The sequence below is a fragment of the Diabrotica undecimpunctata genome, chromosome 1, assembly GCF_040954645.1.
Source record: "Diabrotica undecimpunctata isolate CICGRU chromosome 1, icDiaUnde3, whole genome shotgun sequence".
In the NCBI taxonomy this organism is placed as follows: Eukaryota; Metazoa; Arthropoda; class Insecta; order Coleoptera; family Chrysomelidae; genus Diabrotica; species Diabrotica undecimpunctata.
In genome coordinates this window covers 27,313,555-27,338,180 of record NC_092803.1, presented here as the reverse complement: position 1 = coordinate 27,338,180, position 24,626 = coordinate 27,313,555, and the positions used below count along the sequence as shown (strand labels likewise).

Genomic DNA, 24,626 nt, shown 5'->3' with positions numbered 1-24,626 from the left:
TAAATCCAATATTTTCTTTATCGGTATTCTAGATAACAAAAATCAATAGATGTTTTTTTTTTCAATCCCATTTAACCGTATCAAACTGTACTTTATAATAGATGCCATTATTAAACAAGAAAAAGTTGAATAGAGAGAATAAACAGTTTTTATTGATTTCCCGAAAATCTATTTTTTGGATTTCCTTCTTCGAACTGGTGATTCATTTCTATATAAGTGGTTGTCTAATCATGTCATAACAATAAAATTTTAATAATTATTGTTTATAGTAAAATTTTATTATCCTCCTAATACTAATATTTCGTTCTCGATAGCTTGGCGTAAAATTCATAAATAAAAGAATGCAACAAAGCAGATTTTATGTCGCATCAGAATTTTTTTAATTATTGTAACATAAAAAAGCAAGTTAGATATTGGAAAAGGAAGATTTATTACATCAACCCAATATGATAAATGAATATAATCGACATATGGGAGCCGTCGATCTACTTGATAATTCAGTAGCTAATTACAGAATACGCAGAGGTAAGAAGTGGTGGCGGCCCCCGTTTTATTCTAATGAAAGTTAAATAGTTAAATATTTTGTTTTTGTTATTTTTAGGTAGATACATGTATACGATTATAAAATATGTAATTTGAAATATTACTTTAAGGTAGGTAATTGCTAATTTTTCTTCTGGGCTTAGGCTATCACGCATTGATGTATCCTGTTTTCGTATGACATCTTCTATTTCACATAATAAAAAAATTAAAAGAAGACACTGACATCCTGTAATATATATATATATATATATATATATATATATATATATATATATATATATATATATATATATATATATATATATATATATATATATATATATAATATAATAGTCTCCCGTTTTATACCGCTGTCGCGGCTTTGGGAGTATAGCAGGGTAGTCTGCTATATCTAGGGCCTACGGTATACAAGGAAGGTAACATGGCCAGTGCTACGCTTCAACTGTCTATTATTACCCCTGGTTTTACCCAAGGTACTCATTTTTATTCAGGCTGAGTCGACCTGGGGCCTATAGACATTTTTAAAATGTCTAGATGTTCTTGCCGGCGGTGGGATTCGAACCCCGGACCACCGGCTTGCGAGTCAAGCATCCTACCGCTTGCGCTACGCAGGCCTATATATATATATATATATATATATATATATATATATATATATATATATATATATATATATATATATATATATATATATATATATATATATATATATATAAATATATATATATATATATATGAGTAAAACTTCTCAGCATATTCTTTTAATTTGTTGTATAAAAGAAACAATTTTCCCTCTGTCTGTCTAGGCACTAGAACAGGGTGAATCCACCATTTCCGTTGTTTTTTAAACCTACGTCGTCGACGGCGCAATGCCAATATTAAAGCAATTTTTTGTTGAAATGATAGATTATCCATACTATATTATTGTATTATCGATTTGAATTTATTTTACTTATTTATTTATTTATTTTATCTGCTATATACACGGACATTATATAAACGGACAAGATACCACTGATTGTAGCTGCGTCATATTAACGCTCATGGAGCCACTACAAGACCAAAACGCGGCGATATGCGCGCTGTAAACTGTCGCTCGTGGAGCCATGATTTTACTGCTTTACTGCCGCCGTAGTTTTACTGCTACTGCTAGCGACAATCTGTCGCTCGTGGAGCCATAGCCTTAGGTGGCTCTGATTACAAGGAACGTACGGAGAAAGATCAAGGAGCAACTAGATGACTACGAGTCTGACTCGGAGCTCTCTGAAGGTAAAGAACTAGTTGGCCCAAATATCAGACTGGATACGTTTTGTTATTGGAAAATTCAAGAAAACTTTATGGATCAAATTCCCAATAGTTTTATCAAAAACTAAAATCAAAATAAAGAAGATTGTCACTTAGTCCAGCAGAGTCACTAAAATTGCCAAAAAAGCGGATACAGTTCTTCAGGCTTGGAAATTGTATTTGCTGGACTTCACACTCGAAAAAATATTTCAGTGTCCAAATAAATGACTTATTATCATAGGACTCAATCGTTTTCAGCTTTTAATAAAGGGCTTTACGATTTGATAATTTGGATGACAGAGAATTTAGGAAACAGTTTGTTAAATTAGCTTCCTGTAGGAAAAATTTTAATGATTTTGTGTAGGTATAGATGTAGAAAAAACTACAACGTTTCTGGAATTGAAACAATTGATAAACATTTCGGCAGTATATTCTAAATAGGCGGGAGAAGTTTGGATTGAGAATTTTAGCAATGATCGATGCTGAAACCTTTTATACGAATATTTTGAAAGTTTATGTTGGAAGTCACACTGATAAACCTTTTCAATTAGATGACAGAGCTTCTTCTGTCGTAAAATGGTTAATTCCGTTAATTTCTGGAATGAGAAATGTTACGTGTGATAATTGGTCCACGTTAATACCTTTGGCACTCGAGTTACTCCAAAACCACAATTTAACCTTGGTAGGGACTCAAAGAAAAATAAACGTGAAATTCCTGAATATTTTTCAGCAAAAGTAAACTAACTAAAAACTAATACAAGTATACTTGGCTTTATTAAAGACATGACTTTTAGTGTCATATAAACCCAGACCTAATAAAATAGTCCTAATGCTCTCGACAATGCATTATACAGAAGAGATCAAGGGAAATACAGCTGGTAAGTGCAAACCTGCTATAACAACATTTTATAACAGCACAAAGGGAGCAGTGGACGTAGTGGCTGAACTAAAGGGAAATTATTCAGTAGCAGTACTCTACTAGCAATAATATAAAGTTTGAAGATTATTCTTTTTAATTAGTTTCAGTATTTCGCCAAACTTTTGTCTGACACTTCAATTTTTTTTTCTTTATTTAAACTATCAATCGCTCTTTTAACTTTTGCTGGTATTACATTCCAATACCGTGTAATATAGATCTACATGTGCCAGTTACAATAGTTGTTTAATTTTTGCGTAAAATTTCCTTAGCACACTTTCATGTTTCTCAACATCATATTATGTTTCTCACTTTCTCTCAATTTTTAGGGACCAAATAATCCAGAGTTCAATTGAAGGGTGAAGCAGATCAGTGATGCACAGATTAATGCAAAGTCAGCGACATATAAGCCAGATGTATGGGTTGACAACAGAAAGCTAATCGAGGAGCTAAAAGCCGATATTGTTATGACGCAACCTATTGATGCAACAGCTACGAGATATAGCTTTAACAATAAGTTCACAATAAAGATACCAGGCAGGGAAGACTGAAATAAAGGTGTACCCATACAAGCTGCTGCTACCTGGTACACAGATGGCTCAAAAACATCGGTGGGTGTGGGAGCTGGCATAGTAGGGACAAATCAAGGGATACATTTCCCGGTAAGTCTATCTGAGGATGTAACAGTTTTCCAGGCGGAAATAACGGCAATCCATCACTGCGTGGAAGAAATAGAAAGGCAGGAAAGAACGTTCTGTTCAGTTGCCATTTATATAGTCAGGCATCGCTTAAGGCACTCAATTCTATAGAGGTCAATTCTAAGCTAGTATGGGATTGTGTGTGCCCTAAATAAACTAGGAGACTAAATAGACTAGAGACGAAAATAAATTTACGGCAGACTTAATAAGCAAAGACAGGAAAACAGTCAAAGCCATAGTAGGTCTTCTAACAGGGCATTGTAAGGTGAATAGACACTTAGAAGGTAATGAGATTATCAGATGATGACCTGTGCAGATTCTGTCACATCGAAGAAGAAACAGCAGAGCTCATTTTTTGTCAGTGTGACAATCTGGCAAATGTGCGGTTCTTTGCATTAGGAGAAGAAAATCCACCGGCAAATAGCTACATGGAAAGTACAGTCTCGAAGCTATTAGACTTTATAATAAGGGTCAGGCTAGAGAATGTTATCTACGACTAGAAGACTACAATAAATCTGAAAAGGTCACAGTGGAATAGGCCAAAAGGCCAACTCTCTAAATCTATCCGTCTATCTAACATGAGTTGGGATAATGGAAAAATTAATAGCTAATAAATTAGTATCCTTTTGGTTAGAGCACAATGTTATTCCAGTCTATCTACACACGGATTTCTGCCGAATATTTTTGCAATTAGCAGCCTCGTTCTCGCTATTAATAAATGGACTTTATATATGGACCGATATGAGCCGATTGATATTATTTATATTGTTTTTTCTCATGAATTTGATAATATACCTATAAAATTAATGCTGAAGCTAAAACATTACGGCGTGAGTGGTGAGTTTTTATTGTGGTTATAAAACTTTTTCGGTTAAAGTGGAAAATGACTGCAGTATTCGACGTGGAGTAGCCAGTGGTGTTACCCAAGGATCAATATTAGGACATGTTCTATTTTTGCTGAACATATCTGATTGGACGTGTAGATGGCAGACAAAATTGGTTTCATATGCCGACAATTTAACCTTTAATTACATTTTAGATATCGCAAATACTCTTCCTTGTGACCTTAACCATCTATCAGAAATGGGCATGAAATGGGCTGTTCCAATAAATACGCGTGTGTTGTATCATGTAATGTGGATATAATAATCCATATATAATATTTTTTGGATGGAGTTTCTCTGAGAGCGGTACAGGAAGTTAATTATCTTGGTGTTACGGTCATCCAAACAATAAGTTGGTCTATTCAAACAGCAAAACAACTTAGTAACGCGAACTGTGTTTTATACTTTTTGTCAAAAGCTTTTCATAGAATATCTCCCGACCTGTTTTTGAAACTATGCAAAATTTATATCAAATCTCACCTAGAATTTGCAGTGTCAGTTTGTTCACCCCATTTGCAAAGGGACAATCATCATCATCCAGCCTCAAGAGTCCACTGCTGAACACAGGCCTCTTCCTCGTGTTTCCAACCCCGTCTATCTTGCGCCGCTCTTATCCAGTTTTTATTGAGTCTTTTTAAATCGTCAGCCCATCTTGTAGGTGGTCGACCGACGCTTCTCTTGTCTTTCCTTGGTCTCCATTCCAATAACCTCTTTGTCGATCGCTCATCTGTCATTCTGGCTATGTGTCCTGCCCATCTCCATTTTAGTCTGGCTATCTTCTCGATGATGTCAGTCACTCCGGTTCTTCTCCTGATGTCTTCGTTGGTTATTCTGTCTCGCAGAGTTATTCCTAACATGGACCACTCCATGCTTCTCTGCGTGACTTTCAGTTTTGTAGCTGCTGCTTTTGTTAAGGTAAGTGTTTCTGCTCCGTACGTCAAGACTGGGAGGACGCACTGATCAAATACCTTTCTCTTTAGGCATGTGGGTAGCTCACTTTTATAAGTTTCTCTCAGTTTTCCAAATGCTGCCCACCCAAGGCCGATTCTTCTCTTCAGTTCATGAGTCTGGTTATCCCTGCCTATCATAATTTCATGTGCCAGGTATTTATATCTATCTACGAGTTCTATTTCTTTCTCACTAATACTGATGTTCTGGTTGGGTACCAAATTGGTCATGATTTTTTTTACGAGATATTTATATTTAAACCTATATTTTCTGTAGCCACAACCAGTTTCTGTACCATCTCTCTTGCCATACCTAGATCTTCAGCTATTATAAGTATATCATCGGCGAAACGTAAGTTGTTTAGATATTCTCCATCTATTTTTATTCCCTTTGTCATCCAATCCAAATTCTTAAAAGCATGTTCTGGCACCGTATTAAAAAGTTTAGGTGACATTGGGTCTCCTTGTCTAACCCCCTGTTCTATTTTTATGCGATTACTGTTAGTATGTAATCTGACAGTGGTTGTTGCCTGCAGGTATATTTTGTATAATAATTTAGTATATCTATAATCTAGCCTGCATTCTTTAAGCGCCTGTAATATTTTGCTTAGCTCAACTGTGTCAAAGGCTTTATGAAAATCGATAAATATTAGAACTAGAGGTTTATTGTATTCCACTGCTTTCTCAGGAGGAGGAGCAAAGGGACAATAGTTTATTAGATTAGATATTATTATAAGATTAAACTATAAAACCCAACTAAGAAAGCTCAAGTTATCTCCATTAACTCAATAGACGAGAAAGAGACGATGTCGTATTTACTTATGGTAGTCTTATGCGGATTTTTCGGAAACATCAAACTTTTTTAATACCAACAAAGATGCTAGATTAAGAGGTCCTAACCATACGTTGAAAAAGGAGTCTTTTAAAACTACTGTAAGGTAAAACTTACAGTAGTGTGTGTGTGTCTGTGTGTGTGTGTGTGTGTGTGTGTGGTGTGTTTGTGTGTGTGAAAGATATGACACGGAAACAAGTATAATGTTTGTATTTTTTTTATGAAAACTATTATAAACGTAAGGATATATTTTATATGTTATACCTTCGTTAGAATAAATTCTGTAATCTTATGTATACTTTTTAATGTATATATTTTTTGTAATTTGCTATTATTTAAGAAATGATTCTTTTGGATATTTTTTTTTACTTTGTTAAAATATTTGTTTTATATTAGGTATATTATTTAGTTTAGTACCTACAAATATTTTGTTCGTTGGGCCACATAAGCTCTTTTTAGGCTCGATGTCATTGTATATTATGTATAATAATAATCACCATACTCCCAAATTCTCAAAACCCTTAAATAAACAAAAAACTACGGCCATCATTTACCTTATTGGCTCATAAAGGTTGGGTTAAATAAAATAAAGGGTATTTGGTGAATGTTCCGTTGGAACCCCTGCTATAGACTACTCACAAATAAATGTTTTTTACACTGAACATTTATAACAATAAAAAAAATACAAAAAAGCTGATTAGCATCAATAGTTGAAACTTTTCTACATACTTTAATAAATTTCCGATTTAATTTGTTATTTAAAAGCAGATCGAAGAATATCTAAAGCTTGCATTTCCGCTTCTTCGCTAGAAGACCAAGAAAAAAGAATAGTATAGAACTGAAAGGAAGAGGAAGACTCACAACTACATTTCTACTTACTAGGAATGCCAGAGACTAGCTTCAGCGGTCTAAGCACTCGAATAGCCCGCAAGGCGCGGGGGTCCAAATCGATGTAATCTTGGGGGATCGACGTTAGTAACCTGCAAAAATCTAGCCTCTAGCTATGGCACTACTCTTCTTACCAATCTAGAACTAGTAACTAGTTTCTAATACGACTATAATGGTACTAGTGATAATACAGACTTTTTAAGCTACCACAAAAATTACTATTTAGGTATTGTTAAGTTTGATTTTTTTAAATATCATTTTTTACTTTGTGCATCCCATAAAACTTGTTTAATAATGCCAATAAATTCAAAATATATATGTATATACCTTTTGAAAGAAGGATAAAAATATCGATGCTTTTAGGCAAGCGGTGAACCCTCAGATAGTACTTTAGTTTTCGATCAACCCCTAACTTGCTAGCAACTTGGCAAATTTAGTACCAAAATATTCGTAATAAAAATCTACACAACTTTTCTAAATCAATTTTTTTTTATTGGAGTGAGGAATCATGTTTATAAATAAAAGAAAATTCAACAATTTTGTTTTTATAAGTTTAATGAAATTTTATATTTAACTTTAGATCTTATCAGTTTAAATATTTCGATTTCTAATTTGAAATACACTATGGACATTTCCGCAAAGAAAATGAGATTTGTCCTAACTTTTAATTTTGTTTATAAACAAAGTGGCTATTTTTTGAAAAAATCGTATGCTATTCGTCGGATATTTTATTCTAATTAAAAATTTGTATTACAAATTTCTAAATCTCCCTTAAATAATTGTGCATTAATATTTATTATTTAAGTAATTTTCTGAAAAGTTTTAGATTTCCATATTGAATGATCAAAAAGTTATAGCAATTTTTAACAGACGTGCGAGTGGCGCGCAACCTCGTTTATACCAAGAGTACGTGTCAAGTGCGGAAATGTGCATAGTACATAAGTGTCAAAATTAGAAATCGAAATAATATCTACACGGAGTCGAGGTACCACAGTTTATATATAAAATTTTATTAAAATTATAAAATCAAAATTTTGGCTTTTGTTCTCCCACCACAATTTATAACGAATATTATGGTTTCAAATTTACACAGTGGTCAACTAGTTATAGGTCAGGGTCATCCTTTTTAGAGGTTCGTCGCTCGCCTATTGCAAACTATAAACTGTCTAAAATGTAACTAATGTAAAAAATTCACAAAAAACAAAAAAATGACAACCACAGTGCTACGATATATGAACAAAGGACTCTACTGTAAAAAAATTAAAGGCTTTTTAAACGAAATAACCCAACTAAATATCTGCCAAAATCATACATGTCATGTCATTAAACCACCTATCATATTATTTAAGATCTAAATATTTTGAGAAGAAGCCAACAATTACCCATAAAAAGGTCGTAGAAAAATTTAGTACTAGCAATCTCATATGAGTCTATCATATAATATATTATTCATCATCATTTATATTTATATAGCTATCTCATCCATGGTCATCGCTCTATCTTTTGTGTGGACAGGCCACCACCACAGAAATTCTCATCACTCTTCCTTCTTTCACTCTGGTAATGTGTTTCCACTGTTTTTTTTCTGTTTAATACCCCTTTATTCATAAGTTACGTGAACATAACGTGGACATTAAAAGCGGAAACTCTATCAAAACTTCAGGCTTTTGAGATATGGTTATACAGAAGGATCCTGAAGATACCATGGACAGACAAAGTCAGTCACCAATGAAGAAGTACTAAGGAGGATGAACACAACCGCGCATTTGGTCAACATCGTGAAGGAGCGTAATCTGAAGTACTTGAGACATATAATGAGAAATCAAGGCGGGTATGAGCTACTCCAATGCATTTTGCAAGGCAAAATTGAAGGAAAAAAGGCTCCAGAACGAAGAAGATTATCCTGGCTTGCTAACCTGAGAGCATGGTATAGAAAGACCTCAACACAGCTATTCCGTATAGCAACCAACAAAGTCATCATAGCCAGAATGATCGCCAACGTTCGGAACGGACAGGCATCCTAAGAAGAGAAGATTAATGTGTTACACCTTGCATGTGTTTTTTATTTTTTTACTTCTTTCTCTCTCTAGAAGTGTATTTCCAGCTGTTTTACATATATCTTCACGTCTATTTTTGACATATCTGGTCTAGTAACTCGATTATGATATCTATGTCATGATATAACTAATAATCCGTATTGACTAAATAAGTTAGTAGGATTATAAGCTTTTCTAGTTTTTAAAAAAGTATGCATTTATTTTTTATTTTTTCTTCCAAACCATTATCACAGATAATATTTTTTAGAATTAGGCTCTCGACCACATTAAATCTCCCACTCTTTATTCTTTCATTCTATTATTGTGTTTATTCATCTGTTTGTTTTTCTTTTTAACACCCTGTTATTGATATCTTAGACCTTGTATGTGTTTTTTATGTTTTCACTTCTTTAAGGAGTTTCTTTTCAACTGTTTTATGAAATAACTTCATGTCTGTTATGTCCAATAGTGTTTTGATTTTTCACGTATTTTGTCTAGTATCTCCATTATATGTTATGATATAACTAATAACGAGTATTGGCTGAGTAGGAATTTAATTTATATATATATTTTTTCTATAGCCTTCAAAAATCTATGGGGTACTTGTCTATTATAGAGAAAATGTTTGTTGTCTTTCAAATGGATTTGATCAAATGCTTCTAGGTGAGTTTCCTTTTTTCACTTTTCCTTGTCGATTATACTTTTTGGTATTGTTTCTACATGCATTCTTAGTATACTTCCATATATAAATATACATCGTATCTAGTATTTTTTATGCTTTTGAACATCTTTTCTTGTTTCATTTTTCGAAATAATCTCATCTTTAAACCTGTATGGTTTGGTCTGGCGTACTACGTATTTTTCTTCTTGTTAATGCAAAACTCTTCCTGTCTTTAGCAATTGGTTGTGCGATTTTTTTACCAAAAGTATACAAGTACCTTATATTCCGTTATGATGTATTGTTTTAGCCCTCTTCATCATTCAATCTTCGTTTGTTCACTGATCGACATAGATCTCCCTCATAATTTTCCATCTGTTCCGGATCTTGTGCCTCTTGCATCCAAGGTCTATGGCAACGTTTTACATCGTCAGTCTAACGTGTTGGTGAACGACTTCTGCTTCGGTATGCATCATTTGTTGCTCTCCATTCCAGTATCCGCTTTATCCATATGTTAACTGTCATTCGAGCCGCGTCGCCTGCCCAGTTCCACTTCAGTGCTGCTATTCTCTCTACAACATCAGCCACTGATTTTCGTCAAAGCTGGCGGTTTGGAATGTTGTGTCGCAGTGAAACGCATAATATACCACGCTTCATTCCCTTTGGGCCACACAGATCTTTTGTACTGTTCTCCTTGTCATATTCAATGTTTAATCTCCCTAAGTTAACACTGGCAAAACAACCTGAATAAAGGTTTTTTCTTTTGAGACATATTGGTATTACGTTGGTTATATTATATTATATTGGTTATACGACGGAGAAGCTCAACGGTTTGGTTATCTTTTCCTATGCGAATATAGTGACCTAGGTATTAATAGGACATTACCTGGTGTATAGATTTTGTTCCTAAGCATTAATCTTCGCTGACTACAAGATTTGTCATTATCTGGGTTTAAACATATTTATTTTCAATCTCCCCTTCTAGCGAGGAAATATAGAACTGATTTAAAAGTTGTTTGGCCTTATCTATCCTATCATCTATAAGTACATTATCATCTGCAAATCTGAGGTGGCTAACCTTTTCTCCATTTATGTTCAATCCGCTTACTTTACTCATATTCACTTCTGTACTTATTAGCGATCGGACGTCTGAGGTGGTTAGGGCTTGTAATATGGCTAGAATAAAACGACTTAGCTAGAAAAACACTCCTTGATAGACCCATTGATTAGAGAAGAAAAAGAGACCCAGAGCAAGATACATTTTTGTTTTTCACAACCTGCGTGCAATTTTGTCTTTCATAAACATCTATCCATCGCAATGGTGTCTTCCCTCTGTGTTTTTTCTTCGCGAGGTCTTCAGTATTACAATTTTGTACTCAATTGCCGTTAAGTCATGCTATATGGTCTAAAAATATTTTTTTTTCTTTGTTACTTTTTTCCATAATACCTTCCATCTCCGATTTTCTGTGAATTATGTTTTAGAACGGTCTTTGTGTTTAAGTCATAATATTCATCTTTCAATTTTTACTTGGTATTTTGTTATTTTATTATTATTATTTTTAGTCAACGTTTAATGTCTGAGACCCACATGTTATACCTGGAGTTACTTGGTTACTTCTCCAGAAGGAGAGGAGGTTTGAAATAGAAAAATTCTTCTTGAGGGTACATGTTGACGGACCCATATTTTGTTTTTGTTCACATTCTTATAGATCGTCATTAGTAGTTTGCAGCCTCCAGTTTATTTTTTTGGTCTTTACTGGAGCTACACCAGTTCTAATATGGATTAATGTTCTCCAGGTCTTCCGGTAGAGGCTTCTATCGAACAGCCTGTCTTCTTGAGATGGTGGGTGATTTTCTGGTGGATCGACTGAGACAAAACGCAGAAAGCTTTTTCTTGATCTTAGCCTCAAACAGTTGGGTTCCATGTTGTATAGCAAAAATCCTGAAATTAAAAATGTCTTTCATTTTGCTCTATATAGCTAAACCTAAGCCAATTCTTTATTGTATCTGTTTATTTTTTATTTTCTAATCGAGACCAAGTCTACATTGTGAAACTTTTATGGTCTTGTCTTATAATTTTGTTGTCCTTCTACTCATTAGACTCCTGTAAAAGTGTATAAACTCGTACGAAACTAACACACGGGTTTATTATGTCGAGCTCATTATACAAAAAGAATATTTTAGAATAACAAGCCCACATATAGAGGAACTTAAAAATACTTGAGAAATACTTTAGATAACCATAAGAAGATATCCTAACAAATACCTTTTGGCAAAATATCAGCCCACAACTGTCATAGTCAACATAAAATAAAGTGAAGGACATAAACACTACTTTCTTCACTACCTTATCAAAGAAACTAGGATGCAAAAAGTATTTATAAGACATTTTTAAAATACGTAGTAAAATATCTTGGATTGTATTTGGATGAACAAAAGCTCACATGGAAGCAACACATTAAAGCCAAAAAAACTCAGCTCAATATAAAATTAAAACAAATGAATTAGTTAATTTGCAAAAAGTCAGAACTGTCATTGGAGAACAACATACTGCTTTACAAAGACCAATATGGACTCACGGCATAAACCAAAAATTTTGCAAATATTGCGCATGGTAGTTGGAGCCCCTTGGTTGGTGAGCAATACAACCATCCAAAATAATCTAAGAGTATCAACTATAAAAGATGTCATATCACTCCTCGCCAATAAGCCCAAAATACATAATTTAAGGCACTCCAGCAATATTATCAGCCACCAATGAGGTAACGAAGACTGAAGAGATCTTGGCAAGAAGACCCAGTTACATAGATGAAAATAGAGAACCGTTATACAAAAAGTACCCAAATCTAACTAATATTATTAACACATTTACAAATTATTCTATTGGAAATCGGTATTTAAAATAAAAAAGTATTTGCATAAAAACATCAAATAAACATAAAAATTTTAATAATTACTGCAAAAATTTTCCAACGGATTTAAAAATACATGAGAAAATAAAATAAATTTTGGCAAAATAGCAGTCCTCAAATAAGTAAATAAACTAAAGTAGATAATATGGACACTATTTTCTTTACATATCTTAAGAAAGACACTAAAAAATAGGATGCAAAAAGTATTTATATCCACAGATCAAATAAAAAGAATAATTTTAATAATAACGGGAATAATTTACCAATGTTATTATTATTGTTTGTTTTAATATAAATAAAATTTGTTTTATTAATTGCAAATATAGTATTATTATATTCTGATCTTAGTTTTTGTAAAGGTTATATTAATTTGTATTAAGTATTATCTCTAGTTCCTTGGCAGTCAATAACTTAATGCCTTATTATTTCTAAAAAATAACTGTGTAACTTTATGGCAAATCTAGACATTATTTAGTACCTGTAAATTAAAATTATATACATAATGCAAGAAGACTACATATTTTCTTTATTGTATGACGAAACTGCAACAATTTAAGTATGTATTAAAAATGTACTGGGGGAAGAAGATCAAAACATGCTTAGATATTTTATGTTTTTTATTATATTGGTTACTGATCAATTTTAGGAAACAAAGAATTAAATAAATTGTGACTAAAGTACTTAAAAAATGCAATAAACAGTTATTTAAATAAGATACTGGTAAGAAATCATATATTTACCAGCCAAACCAGAAATCATATATTTTTTTTTTATTTTTTTATTCCGAATATACTCAACCTGTTTTAAATTTAATCTATAATTCTTCGTGAGCATCATTATTCCGTACTATCTTAAGTGTGGTATTTTTGGTTATAGCCCCAAGCAAGTTCTTTTTAATTGTCCTGCTCTAATGCTTTATTCATCCAATATATTGTAACAACTTTGGTTATGTCATCTCTTCATATAAGATGTGCTCTAAATAAGTTTTTTTACTTATTCTTAATGTCCATATTTTCTGTCGTCCTCTTTTCACTTTCACATTCATTTCAGTAAGACAGATTGCGTCACCTCAGGTGTGAATAACGACATATTTCCTGTTTCTTCTTGCATTTTTGTTACTAAAATAATAGTATTAGCCTTTCCTTTTAATTAAAGAGAGATAAAGTCACATTAGTAATAATTTGTCGCATAGATTTTACTTATATTATATTTACTACTTCCTTGAAAGTTACCATCCTAATTTCCAATTGTTCTGTAGTGACACCATCCTTATATTTTGGCAAATTGTTATGAATTTTCTCCAAATAGAATATTTTCTCGTGGAAAAAAGTAAGTGGTCCATTCTCTTATCATATCATGGGAAGATAGTGGCACATGAGAGAGCTTGCTTGGTTACGTGAGAAGCAAATATTCACTATTCTGATCATATGTTTGTTCTTATAGGACTTTTGTTACAAACTTTTCTTTTTTAGTTAAAATACATCTCTTTTTTAATTTAGTTTTTTCTTCTGAACATCTTCTGAATATCTTTGTCCGTTTTTTCTTTCCGTTTTTAGAAATTATCTTTTTTCTGCCACAGCTTACTTTATTTTAATTAAAGAATCATTTATATTTCCATTGGTAATAGTTTTTATCTTATTTTGATCTTTCAGGTAGTTGACTGATGCTTTACACCGTACAACAAAATAGAATTAACACAACATGATAATCGTTATTATTTATTAGATTTGTTTAATTTTTGACTGTTAAATTTCATATAGCGATCCAGAAAATACAATAATTGCCTTTCTAATTTACCTTGCATTTTTTTGCTTTGTAGGTTTACATTTATTGTCATCGTAAATCTAAAATTGTTCTGTTCTAATTAAGAAGATGACGAAAGAAGTATCTTCCTCTATATTTTTTTCATTCGTAAGGATGTAGTGGCGTCATGAAATTTGTTTGACTATCTCTGTTAAATTATCACTCTTGTTCCTTGTTCCTTATTTGGTTCGACCATCGTGTGGGAGATATTTCTCTGGATTTTTTATCCGTTACATCTTCCATTGTAGCCATTGTGACGCGTCGACAAATCTCAAAGTTCGTACCCTCAAGATTTTAACTCTTACATTGGCGGTACTATTTACATACAGTTGTTTTAATACCCATTTCCCTAAGAATAGCCACATTTTATTCCATATTATATTATCAAAGATGTTGGAATAGTTAACAAAGCACAAATATGTTTTTGTACCAAATTTTCAAGGTATTTCTATAATTTAACGATAATCTGTATTAAGAGTATAAAGAGATTTTAGTCTTTTATTGATCTTAGTGAGGAGTACTTTGCTAGCATGTAATAATAATGCAACTGTATTGTAATTTTTGCAATCTTTCGGTGTAGCTTTTTTATATATGGGAATAAAAGTGAGCTTACCCCAGTCCTTTGGCAAGTTTCCTTTATTCCAGATTTCATGACAATTTCTAAGCCTTCTTTCATTACTTCAATCCTTACCTCTCCCATTTCTTTGAGTGCCTCAGCTGTTATTTCAGCAGTGGTTTTTTGTGGTTTTGTGGTGTTTTCCATAATTTCTTTCCTCTATATTATTGTCCGGCTCGCTGTTAGAGAACAGTATTATTGTTCGCAATATTGTTACCACATTATTCCACTATTACGACTATCTTTGATGATCTGTGTCTGCGGTTTGAATTCTCTCGCTAGATAATTGACTTTTGCGAAAAGTTCTCTCGCTTCTTGGCGGTCAGCATATTCTTTTAATTTACCATATATATTTATAATACAATTTTTTTGTCCCTTTTGCACAAGTATGTTATATGAGATAGTTATATTTATAGTGACTATCTCGAGTTCTTTTTGTAGTGATTTTGATGTGCCACTTCATAGTTTTCGTCTTTCTTATTTTATTCTTATTCTAAATAAGTATACAATGTTTTAAAACCAAAGTTTTTACCTATTAACAGTTGGTGGTACCTTTATTCTAGTACGAAAATGGTCACTGTCATAATTAAAGTTGGTCAGCAGGTTTGAATTGATATATCCAAAATATATACATGTATAATAATATTATCTCTCATTACGAAGACAATTCTACCGTATTAAAAATATTTTAAATATTGGCATACATTTTTTAATGTTTATAATGAAATATATGTAATAAAAAATTGATAATAGTTTGATGAGATAAAGATGTAACGGTTAAAGAAATAAATGTTAGATTCTTAAATAGTTTCAATGTATGAAGACGTTTGAGATGCATTTAACTTCATTGCAGGGAGAATGCTATCCGCTTATAAGTATTTCGACCTTCTTAGGTCTTAGAAGCTTCTGCATATGTCGCTGGGAGAAGACTTAAGAAGATCGAAATACCTATAAGTGGATGACAGTGGCCCTCAATTAAAATTAAATCTCAAACGTCTTTATGCTTTATTTATTTACTTATTTTCGGAGTATCAGGAACTAATTCGCGAAGGATATATTCGCGGTAATTTTTTAAAGTGTATAAAGAAAATATGTGTTGAAGTATTGAATATTTAAAAGATGTAAAGAATTTTTTTGAAAAATGTACAAAATAATGTCCAATTTCGGCTGATTGACTTATTAAGTTGTTGACCACCACACATTCGTTAAATTATTAATATGTTGTATTATTGTATGTTAGTTTCTATCTCTAGCAATATATTTAATATGTGTTATGTAGCTGGACCAATACACGCACTGTAAAATAAAAATCTAACTATTAATCAATACTAAGAAAAAACAAACGGTAGGATATAATAAAAAACACAAAAGGGTCATATCCAGTCCGGTACCCCTGTGACTAAAACTCATACTAAAAAAATCAACAGCTATTAGAAGTAACCAACTCTAAGAATCAAAGACTAAAAAACACTAGTCTGCTCTACACGTTTAGCGGCCAGGTGTAAGACTCTAAACAATAAATGTTAAGTAAATATTATCGCAGCCGTTTTGATCCTTCTTACTTGGAATTCTGGAGACTAATTTGAGCGGCCGTAGTACGCGGAACGAGCGCAGCATCCTCAGATCAACGTCAACATTCGCTTCAGCAAATACTGTCATCGACCTTGTCATTAGAAAAAATTATAATTACGCTGGTAAGGTACGTGCGCTGTTGATAAAGGTGTTCCAAATGTGCTCACATACTCGATATATTGTTTATTTCCACATTATTTCAAGAGTTGGTAAAATATTTGCACATAGGCTTTTAAACCAAGTATAGACTCTTAATTAAATCTAATATAAAGTGAAAAAAATACGTCTTCGTAACGAAAGAACGGTTCGTCTGCAACTGTGACAGACATTATAGGTGAGTAAAGGAAAAAAAAGCTATATGAGGTACAGCTGATGGTAAATCCGTAAAGATGTACAGATGACCTTGCTTTGTTTTTTTAACAATCACAAAAAGTGAAAAAATTCATTTTTTTGCCTATAAAACCTTTCTTATACATTTTTGCGAAAAATGGTTTAAATATAAGTTGTAGATCTTGATAAGTAACAATTGACCGAGATAATTGCAAAAAACCGTTACTTTGCAGTAATTTATAAATGTTAATAACTTTGTTTTTTGCATAATGAGATATAATGTAACTATACTACTTGAAATTATGGTAATTCATGAGTTATTGAAGTGTGCTAAAGTTATTTAATTTATTTATCTCGAAGAACGATTATTTAATTAACTAAACTTGCCCAAACATGGACTCATAAGAGTTATTTGGTAGATCCAATATTGTTATTCAAAAAACAGTTTGAAAAAGGGCTGACTTTTTAGCTTATAAAAAGTTAAAAGCTAAAAATTGGACATGTTTTAAAAGAAGAACTAAATTTTATGATCCATTTTATAGATGGGATATACCGAGAAAGAGTAAAAAAGTATAATCCGTTAAAATGACTCGTAAAATACCATGTGTCCGACCTTCGTTTTTTTTTAATGTAACTTCAAATTGAAGCGCGCTCAAAAAATTTGCAATATCTCAATTTCTGTGGCACGTATACGCTTGTTTTGTTTTAAATTGGGGTAGCTCTATAAAATAATAAAAACTGTGCCATTTTCACATCCCGGAAAAGTCGGAAAATCCCGAAAAAATTAATTAATTAAGTTTTTCCATATAAAAGTTAAATTTTACTTTTATTTCGTGAGAAATAGCTTTTATTTATTAATGTATAATATTTAAATAAATATAGAATAATGATTATTAATTTTTCTTGCAAAATGCAAAAAGATTCGTTTCAAAATTTTATTTAAAACCATTTATTCATAGAGTGTAAAAACTTCTTAAAAAATCAGTAATTTCATATTTTAAATGAAATAAACTCATTTTGAGTTATAATTTATAATTCATATTACATATTTATACACTGTGTGTCAACCAAATGGAATAAATTAGCTAATAAATAAATGAGGGAGTATTCGAAAAAACGGTCGAACACTTCGATAGTTGTGCATTTTTTTCCATAAAAACTTTTTATAAGGGGTCTATCAGTTAACGGTGGCCAATACCAACTTGATTATTTTAAATATAACAGCCTGTATATTAATTGATTTTTAGATTCATTAGATCATTTTAGACATTTTTTGAATACAATGTTCTATACCTATCGTTGACTGTTTCGGAAATATTAAGTAAAATGCAAAAATTCACATTTAGAAAAGAAAAGTATGTATTTGCCGAAAGTCGCTACAACATATTCAAAAACTTCTAAATAATACAAATCTAAACAATAATGTCAATGTAGGAGATGTTCAAAATGCTCCCCACGAACGTCTTGGCAACACCCTAACCGTGAATAGAAATTTTTTCTAACGTTACTCAACATCTCAGATGTGATCGATCTAATCGCAAGCGTTATTCGTTTTTGTAAGACAGATAAGTCAGTGGGTTTACTTTTGTATATAATACTTTTCACATATCCCCATAAGACAAATTCTAATGGCGTCAAATCGGGGGATCGTGGTGGCCATTCCATCGATCCTCGCCTCCCTATTCACCGATTTGAAAATATTTGGTTGAGGTACCGCCGGACCTGGATTTGGTAGTGGGGTGGTGCTCCATCTTGTTGAAACCATATCATATTCACTGGAACTTGTAGATTTGCTGGATCAGGATACAAGTTGGCCAACGTTGGCACTACATTGTTTTGAAGCAATGATAAATAATTGTCGCCATTCAAATTGCCATCTATAAAAAAGGAACCTATGACCTGATCTTCAATAATTCCTGCCCACACGTTAACCTTCTCAGAGTATTGAGTATTGCCTTCTCTCATTCAGTGAGGATTTTTCCTGGACCAATATCAATTTTGCCGATGAGCATGATCGTGAAGAGTAAAGGTGCACTCATCAGAAAACAAAACATGTTTTAATTGGATCACATTGCTGTCTAACATTTCCATTATTTGTTTACAAAAATACGTTCTACTGTCAAAATCATCTTCCATGAGTTCCTAAGTGTGTATAATTTTATAGGGATGCGTATTGTTTTCTTCTAATATTCGAATAATCGATGAATAGCTAATATCGAGTACTGGGGCTGCTTTTCGAACAGATGTATGTGTTCCTCAACCTCAAGCATAACTACCAATTTGGTATCCTCACTTATTGCATTGGCAGTTTTTTTTTACCTTCCTAACATGTCCCAGCTCGTGGAATTGCTTCTCTATTTTACTAATTGTCCCTTGTGATATGCGCTGTAAATCAGAAAATGCTTCGTGAAATAAACGAGCTAATTTCATTTGCGTCCATGTCTTATCTCCATAGTCAATTATCTGTATAATTGTAACTTTGTGCATTTCTGTTAAATGAACCATTTTTCCGGCTTGCGGTTAATGTAATTCAAACGACTATAGCACTGACAACTACTTCTGTCATGGAACAATAAAACATTGGCGCTTTAAACTAAAGTAAACATTTTTTTGTTTTTTTTTTCACATCAATACATCAATAAAAAGGAATAATTAAATAGTTTTTGCTTACTTTATCATTACCAAGACCTAAATGGGCAAGAAGTAGTAAAACAGTGGTAGCGACTTTCGACAAATAAATAATTTTCTTTTCAAATCAAAGATAGGTATAGGATATTGTATTCAAAAAGTGTTTAAAATGATTTGAGGAATCTAAAAATTCATTAATATACAGGGTGTTCTATTTAAAATAAGTAAGTTGGTATTGGCCACCGTTATCTGATTCACACCGCATAAAAAGTTTTTATGGAAAAAAATGCGCAACTATAAATACTAATCGACCTGTTCGATCGTTTTTTCGAATACTCCCTCATTTATTTGACAAAGGCAAAAGTAGACCAGTTCTTATTATTTTCTCAAGTTAGCCCATTTTAAGAAAGGCAAGATATTGCAATTTTTTCAGATTGTCTAAATTTGAAGTTCGTTCCTAAAAACTTCGGAGCTCAGAAAGTCCCCTCCACTTAAACGTGGCGGTATTTTACAAATACCATCACTTTAACGGGATATAACTTTTTGTACCTTCTCTGTATATGCTATCTATAAATTTGATCATAAAATCTAGATCTTCACTTATAAAATGTTTAATCTTTACAGTAAGCCTACTTACAAGCGTGTGACATAAAAAATATCAAAGTTGTTATAAATGTTTATAAGCTAAAAAGCCCCCTTTCAAACGTTATTTTTTATAACAATGTTGATCAAATGTTAAAATTTTTTAAATATATCTTAAAATTAAAGCCTGAAAAAGTCGATTGTGATCTGCCAAATACCTCTAGAGTCACTGCTGGGCAAGTACAGTTGTTTAAATAATAGCTATCCGGGATAAACAAATTGAATAACTTACAAACTATTTGGCCAATCTAATTGAGACTTAGTACACTTTAATACCTCATTAAAAACCATAATTTTAAGTAGGTACATTACATGTCGTTATTCAGAAAACAAAATTATTAACATTTATAAATTACTACAAAAATAAGGGTTTTTTGCAATTATCCCGGTCAATCGTCTATGTATTTTAATTTTGATACAATTACAACTTTTATTTCAATAATTCTTCTCTAAAATGTATAAGAAACGTTTTATAGACAAAAAATGTATTTCAGTTTTTATGATTGTTTAAAAAAATACACCAACATCAGGTGTCTTCGAAGATTTGTCATAAGATATCTTTCATATATGTTTACGAACGTTTAAAAACCTGTGTAAGATTTTTCACAGGTTGACTATGGTATTCTCGAGATAACGTAACTAGCCATTGCTCATTGATGATCTTCTTCGAATATATGTACTATTTAGCCTTCAAGTACCTTGTATGACCTGTCAATTAGACGGAATCTGTACTGGAATTGTCGAAGTATTTGATGAGAGATTATGTATATCGTAACGATAAAATCCCACATTTTATTTAGATGCAGATCCTCGGCTTTACGTTTAGAGTTGACCTGGTGTTGTTGTATCTCGATGGTGCGATCTTCTACTTAGCGCCTGTCTTTGAATAAAATTTGGCGGTTGTCTTGTGTGATGGTGTGTAAAGAGCACGATTTATTGCATTAAACAAGGCGACAGTTCCTTATGTGCTCAGGCAACCGTGTTTTTACAGTAGTTTTGTTCTTTCAATGTAGACTAAACAATAACTACAAGGAATGTAGTAAAGTCTTGTAATGAACAACTTTTTCGTTTGGATCTTTAGCGATCGCGGACTTTTTGTATTATCTTCGTCAGTTTAAAGATAGACTTGATGTCATATTTTGCCAAAATTTTGCACAATTTGATCCGCCACATTTTAAATATACGGCAAAAAAGCTGTACGTTTAGGTTCTCGTTGTTGATCGATATAATGGTTGAACCTATTTGGAAGTGTACATTGATTGTTCCTAAGAGTATATTCTTTCTGTCTCGCCGCTTTTTCTAGATGTTTTAATTCGTTTCCTAAATAATTGGATTGACATATTTGGATATCACGATTCGTTAAGATTTTTATGACCCCTCTCTTTTGGTTGGAGTGGTAATTTCAGTTATTCCAGTAACTGTCCTTGTTCATTAATTTTTATACTATATGCCCTTTTTTCCGATAGATTATCGTTCCAATAAGAAAAATCAAAATTTTGGAAACACCAATAAATAAACTGGGTACATAGTAAACCGAAAACAATGCACATGAACCCTTAATTAACTTGCAATTTAAATCATCACTAGGTTAAACAAAGAAGAGGTATCGTTAAAACGATATCGTTAAAACGATAACTGAATAGTTGAGAGGAATATTGAAAGACTTAAAAAAGCGTTATGATAAAATGGATATCTCCCAATGGATATATCAAATGACCTATAAGTGTAAAAAGGGTCATCTGCAATATCGACCAGCAAAGATAAACAAAAGTTGAAATTTTTTTATAGTATATTAAAAGGAGGAATCGAAATTACTAATTAAGTCCATCTCCAAAGCGACGACGACGATTCAAGAAAGACTAAGATCCAAAGAACCAATGATCCAAAAAGACCCATATCTACTTCACGAATTTACTACATTCTTTGTAGTTGTGGTTCACTTTACGTAATAACAACTAAACACATGACATGTACTCGTTTGACTGGGCATTAAAACTACCCGTCTTGGTCACTGCGAAAAGTTTTGAATACACAAGATATCCACCAAATTTTATTTAAAAAAACTAAGGTGTTTAGGACATTTCTTATTCCTAATGTTTACAATTGTTTGGAGAGGCAAAACACAAAAATACTCCATCAACTCTAATCGTGAAGAAGAAAGTCTGCGTCTAAACAGGATGTAGATTTCAGTATTACGAAATACCAAACCTGTCACTAGGGTGTAATACATTTGCCTTCAAATCGCGCAACCACAACTGTAAGGCCTAAGGTGTTGTTTGAAAAGTTTTGTGAATAGTACTATTTCTTTATTTTATAAACATTAGGATATTACTGTACTTGGAATTGCTCTACCATATATTTTCTATTTCTAGCTGAAGAATTTATATACGATTTGCATTAAAAATAGTAAATTTATTCAAACATGGTGTGTAAATTTTTACCAACTCTTGGACTTACAATATTGAATAACAAATAACAAGTACTGCTGAAAATTATCACCTTTTCATTGACATTTACATCAATAAATCAACAGTCCAACACCTGATTCTGCTAAAAAAAAATTTATTTTATCTCGAGTGTGCTTATACTCAGGGCATTTATAATCAATGAATGATATAGGTACTTTATTCTGTATTTTCAATCCTATTTATTATTATTGTATAGTTTTGTTTTTTATTTATTATTATTTTTTTTTTATTTACGATATTTAAGTTTAAGGTTTTTTTGTTTGTCTCGGACCACAAGATAACTGTTTGCAATTGGACAAAACAATACTACACAATGTTATGTCAGGCAAACCATAAAATTTGAATTTATTCGTATTAAAATATTAATTAAGAAAAACTAAATAAAATTTCAAGTTCTTCTATTTATTCTGAAGAATTATATTTAGGTTGTTTAAATTACATGCTTTTCCCGTTGGTATTTTATCCTTTCTTCTTTTTACACTTCTCTTGTAATGGAAGTTTTTGTTTTTTCTATAGTTTTCTGTAGTTCTGTACAATTTTTCCAAAATACGTTTGTGTTTCCGATATTATTCGTTTGCGTTTCGATTATATTATTTGAAAGAATTTTTGAATGTTTGTTTACCCGTCTTTGTGTCATATCCTGTTTTCCATTTAAAATCCCTACTTATTTGTTATCTATACAGCAGGTTTTAATAAAAAGGTATGTTATAAATTAAACCAAATATTCAGGAGCCAAAAATGACAATCGAAACTAAGTTATCATAATATAAACCTGCAAACAAAAACAGGTGCAGCTTTTTGTTACAAAATAAAAATAATGAGCCAGTAAAAAAAAGAAGCTACTAAAATCTTGTACAGAATTTTAAATATTATGATTTGATAACATCTCCTTGAAGACACACAGCTGATTTTGCTTGGTTTTTTTAAACAATCATTAAAAAATGAAAAAAAATCATTGTTTGCCTATGATGTGTAAAATGTTTCTTATACATTAGAGAAAAATTCAAACTCACGTTGTAGATCTTTAGAGGATCTTATCAAAAAATTTAAAATACATAAACAAGTGACCGAGATAATGGCAAAAAATCCTTATTTTTACAGTAATTTATAAATGTTACTAACTTTGTTTTTTGTATAATGACATATAATATAACTACTTGAAATTATGGCAATTATTAAGTCATTAAAGTGTGCTAAATCTCAAATAGATCGTTTAGATAATTTGAAAGTTATCCAATTTATTTAAACTGGAAAGCGATTATTTAAACAACTGTACTTGCCCAAACAATGACTCTAGGAGTACTTAGCAGTTCGAAATCGATTGTTTGAGACTTTTCATCTAGATTTTTATTAAAAAAACCGTTTGAAAAAGAACTGACTTTTCAACTTATAAACATTTATTTGATATTTTTTATGTCAAGCGCTTATAAGTAGGCTCACTAAAAAGAACCTTTTATGACCAATATGAACTAAGATAGCAATTTTTTTTCATAAGTTCATATTTCCACTGTTTATTAACATTAAAAAGTGAAAATTGAATATATTATAAACGAAGATCTGAATATTGGGATACATTTTAAAGATAGGGTATACCGAAAAGTAATAGGTATAACCCATGGTACAATGAATACACAAGGTATGATATTGCGCATGACATTTGACAGCTGGCCTAGGAGTGTGACGTAGTTAAGATCGCCTGAACCACCTTGATCCCATTATTACAGCTTAACGTACACATTAATTTTGAAATTATGGTTAAAAAGTGATCTAATTTTTTTTTAAATGTTTTGTTTTGGTTATAATTGAATAAAAAATATATTTTCAGTAGCGTAAAACCTTTACTTCTCTTAGAGATTCAGGCAAAATATTTATTTTTGTTTTCATATAGTAATAATATAAGTACTCTTTTTGTATGCAAATCCCTTGAAATTTAAAAATTTTCTGCAGAGGAAATACTGTGAATAGGTAA

At 31.8% G+C, this 24,626-nt stretch overlaps 1 protein-coding gene across 25 annotated transcripts in view; it reads right to left on the bottom strand.

Moving 5' to 3' along the window:
* Positions 1-24,626, bottom strand: part of cac (calcium voltage-gated channel subunit cacophony) — a 405,056-nt gene that overhangs the window by 300,014 nt on the left and 80,416 nt on the right. For 22 of the 25 annotated variants that reach the window (XM_072539656.1, XM_072539671.1, XM_072539737.1 and 19 more), the window contains one exon: positions 6,984-7,084. In XM_072539656.1, coding sequence (XP_072395757.1) covers positions 6,984-7,084 — 101 coding nt within the window. Of the gene's footprint in view, positions 1-6,983; positions 7,085-16,579; positions 16,681-24,626 lie in introns of all 25 variants that reach the window. The other 3 variants (XM_072539658.1, XM_072539662.1, XM_072539808.1) reach the window with 1 other exon arrangement.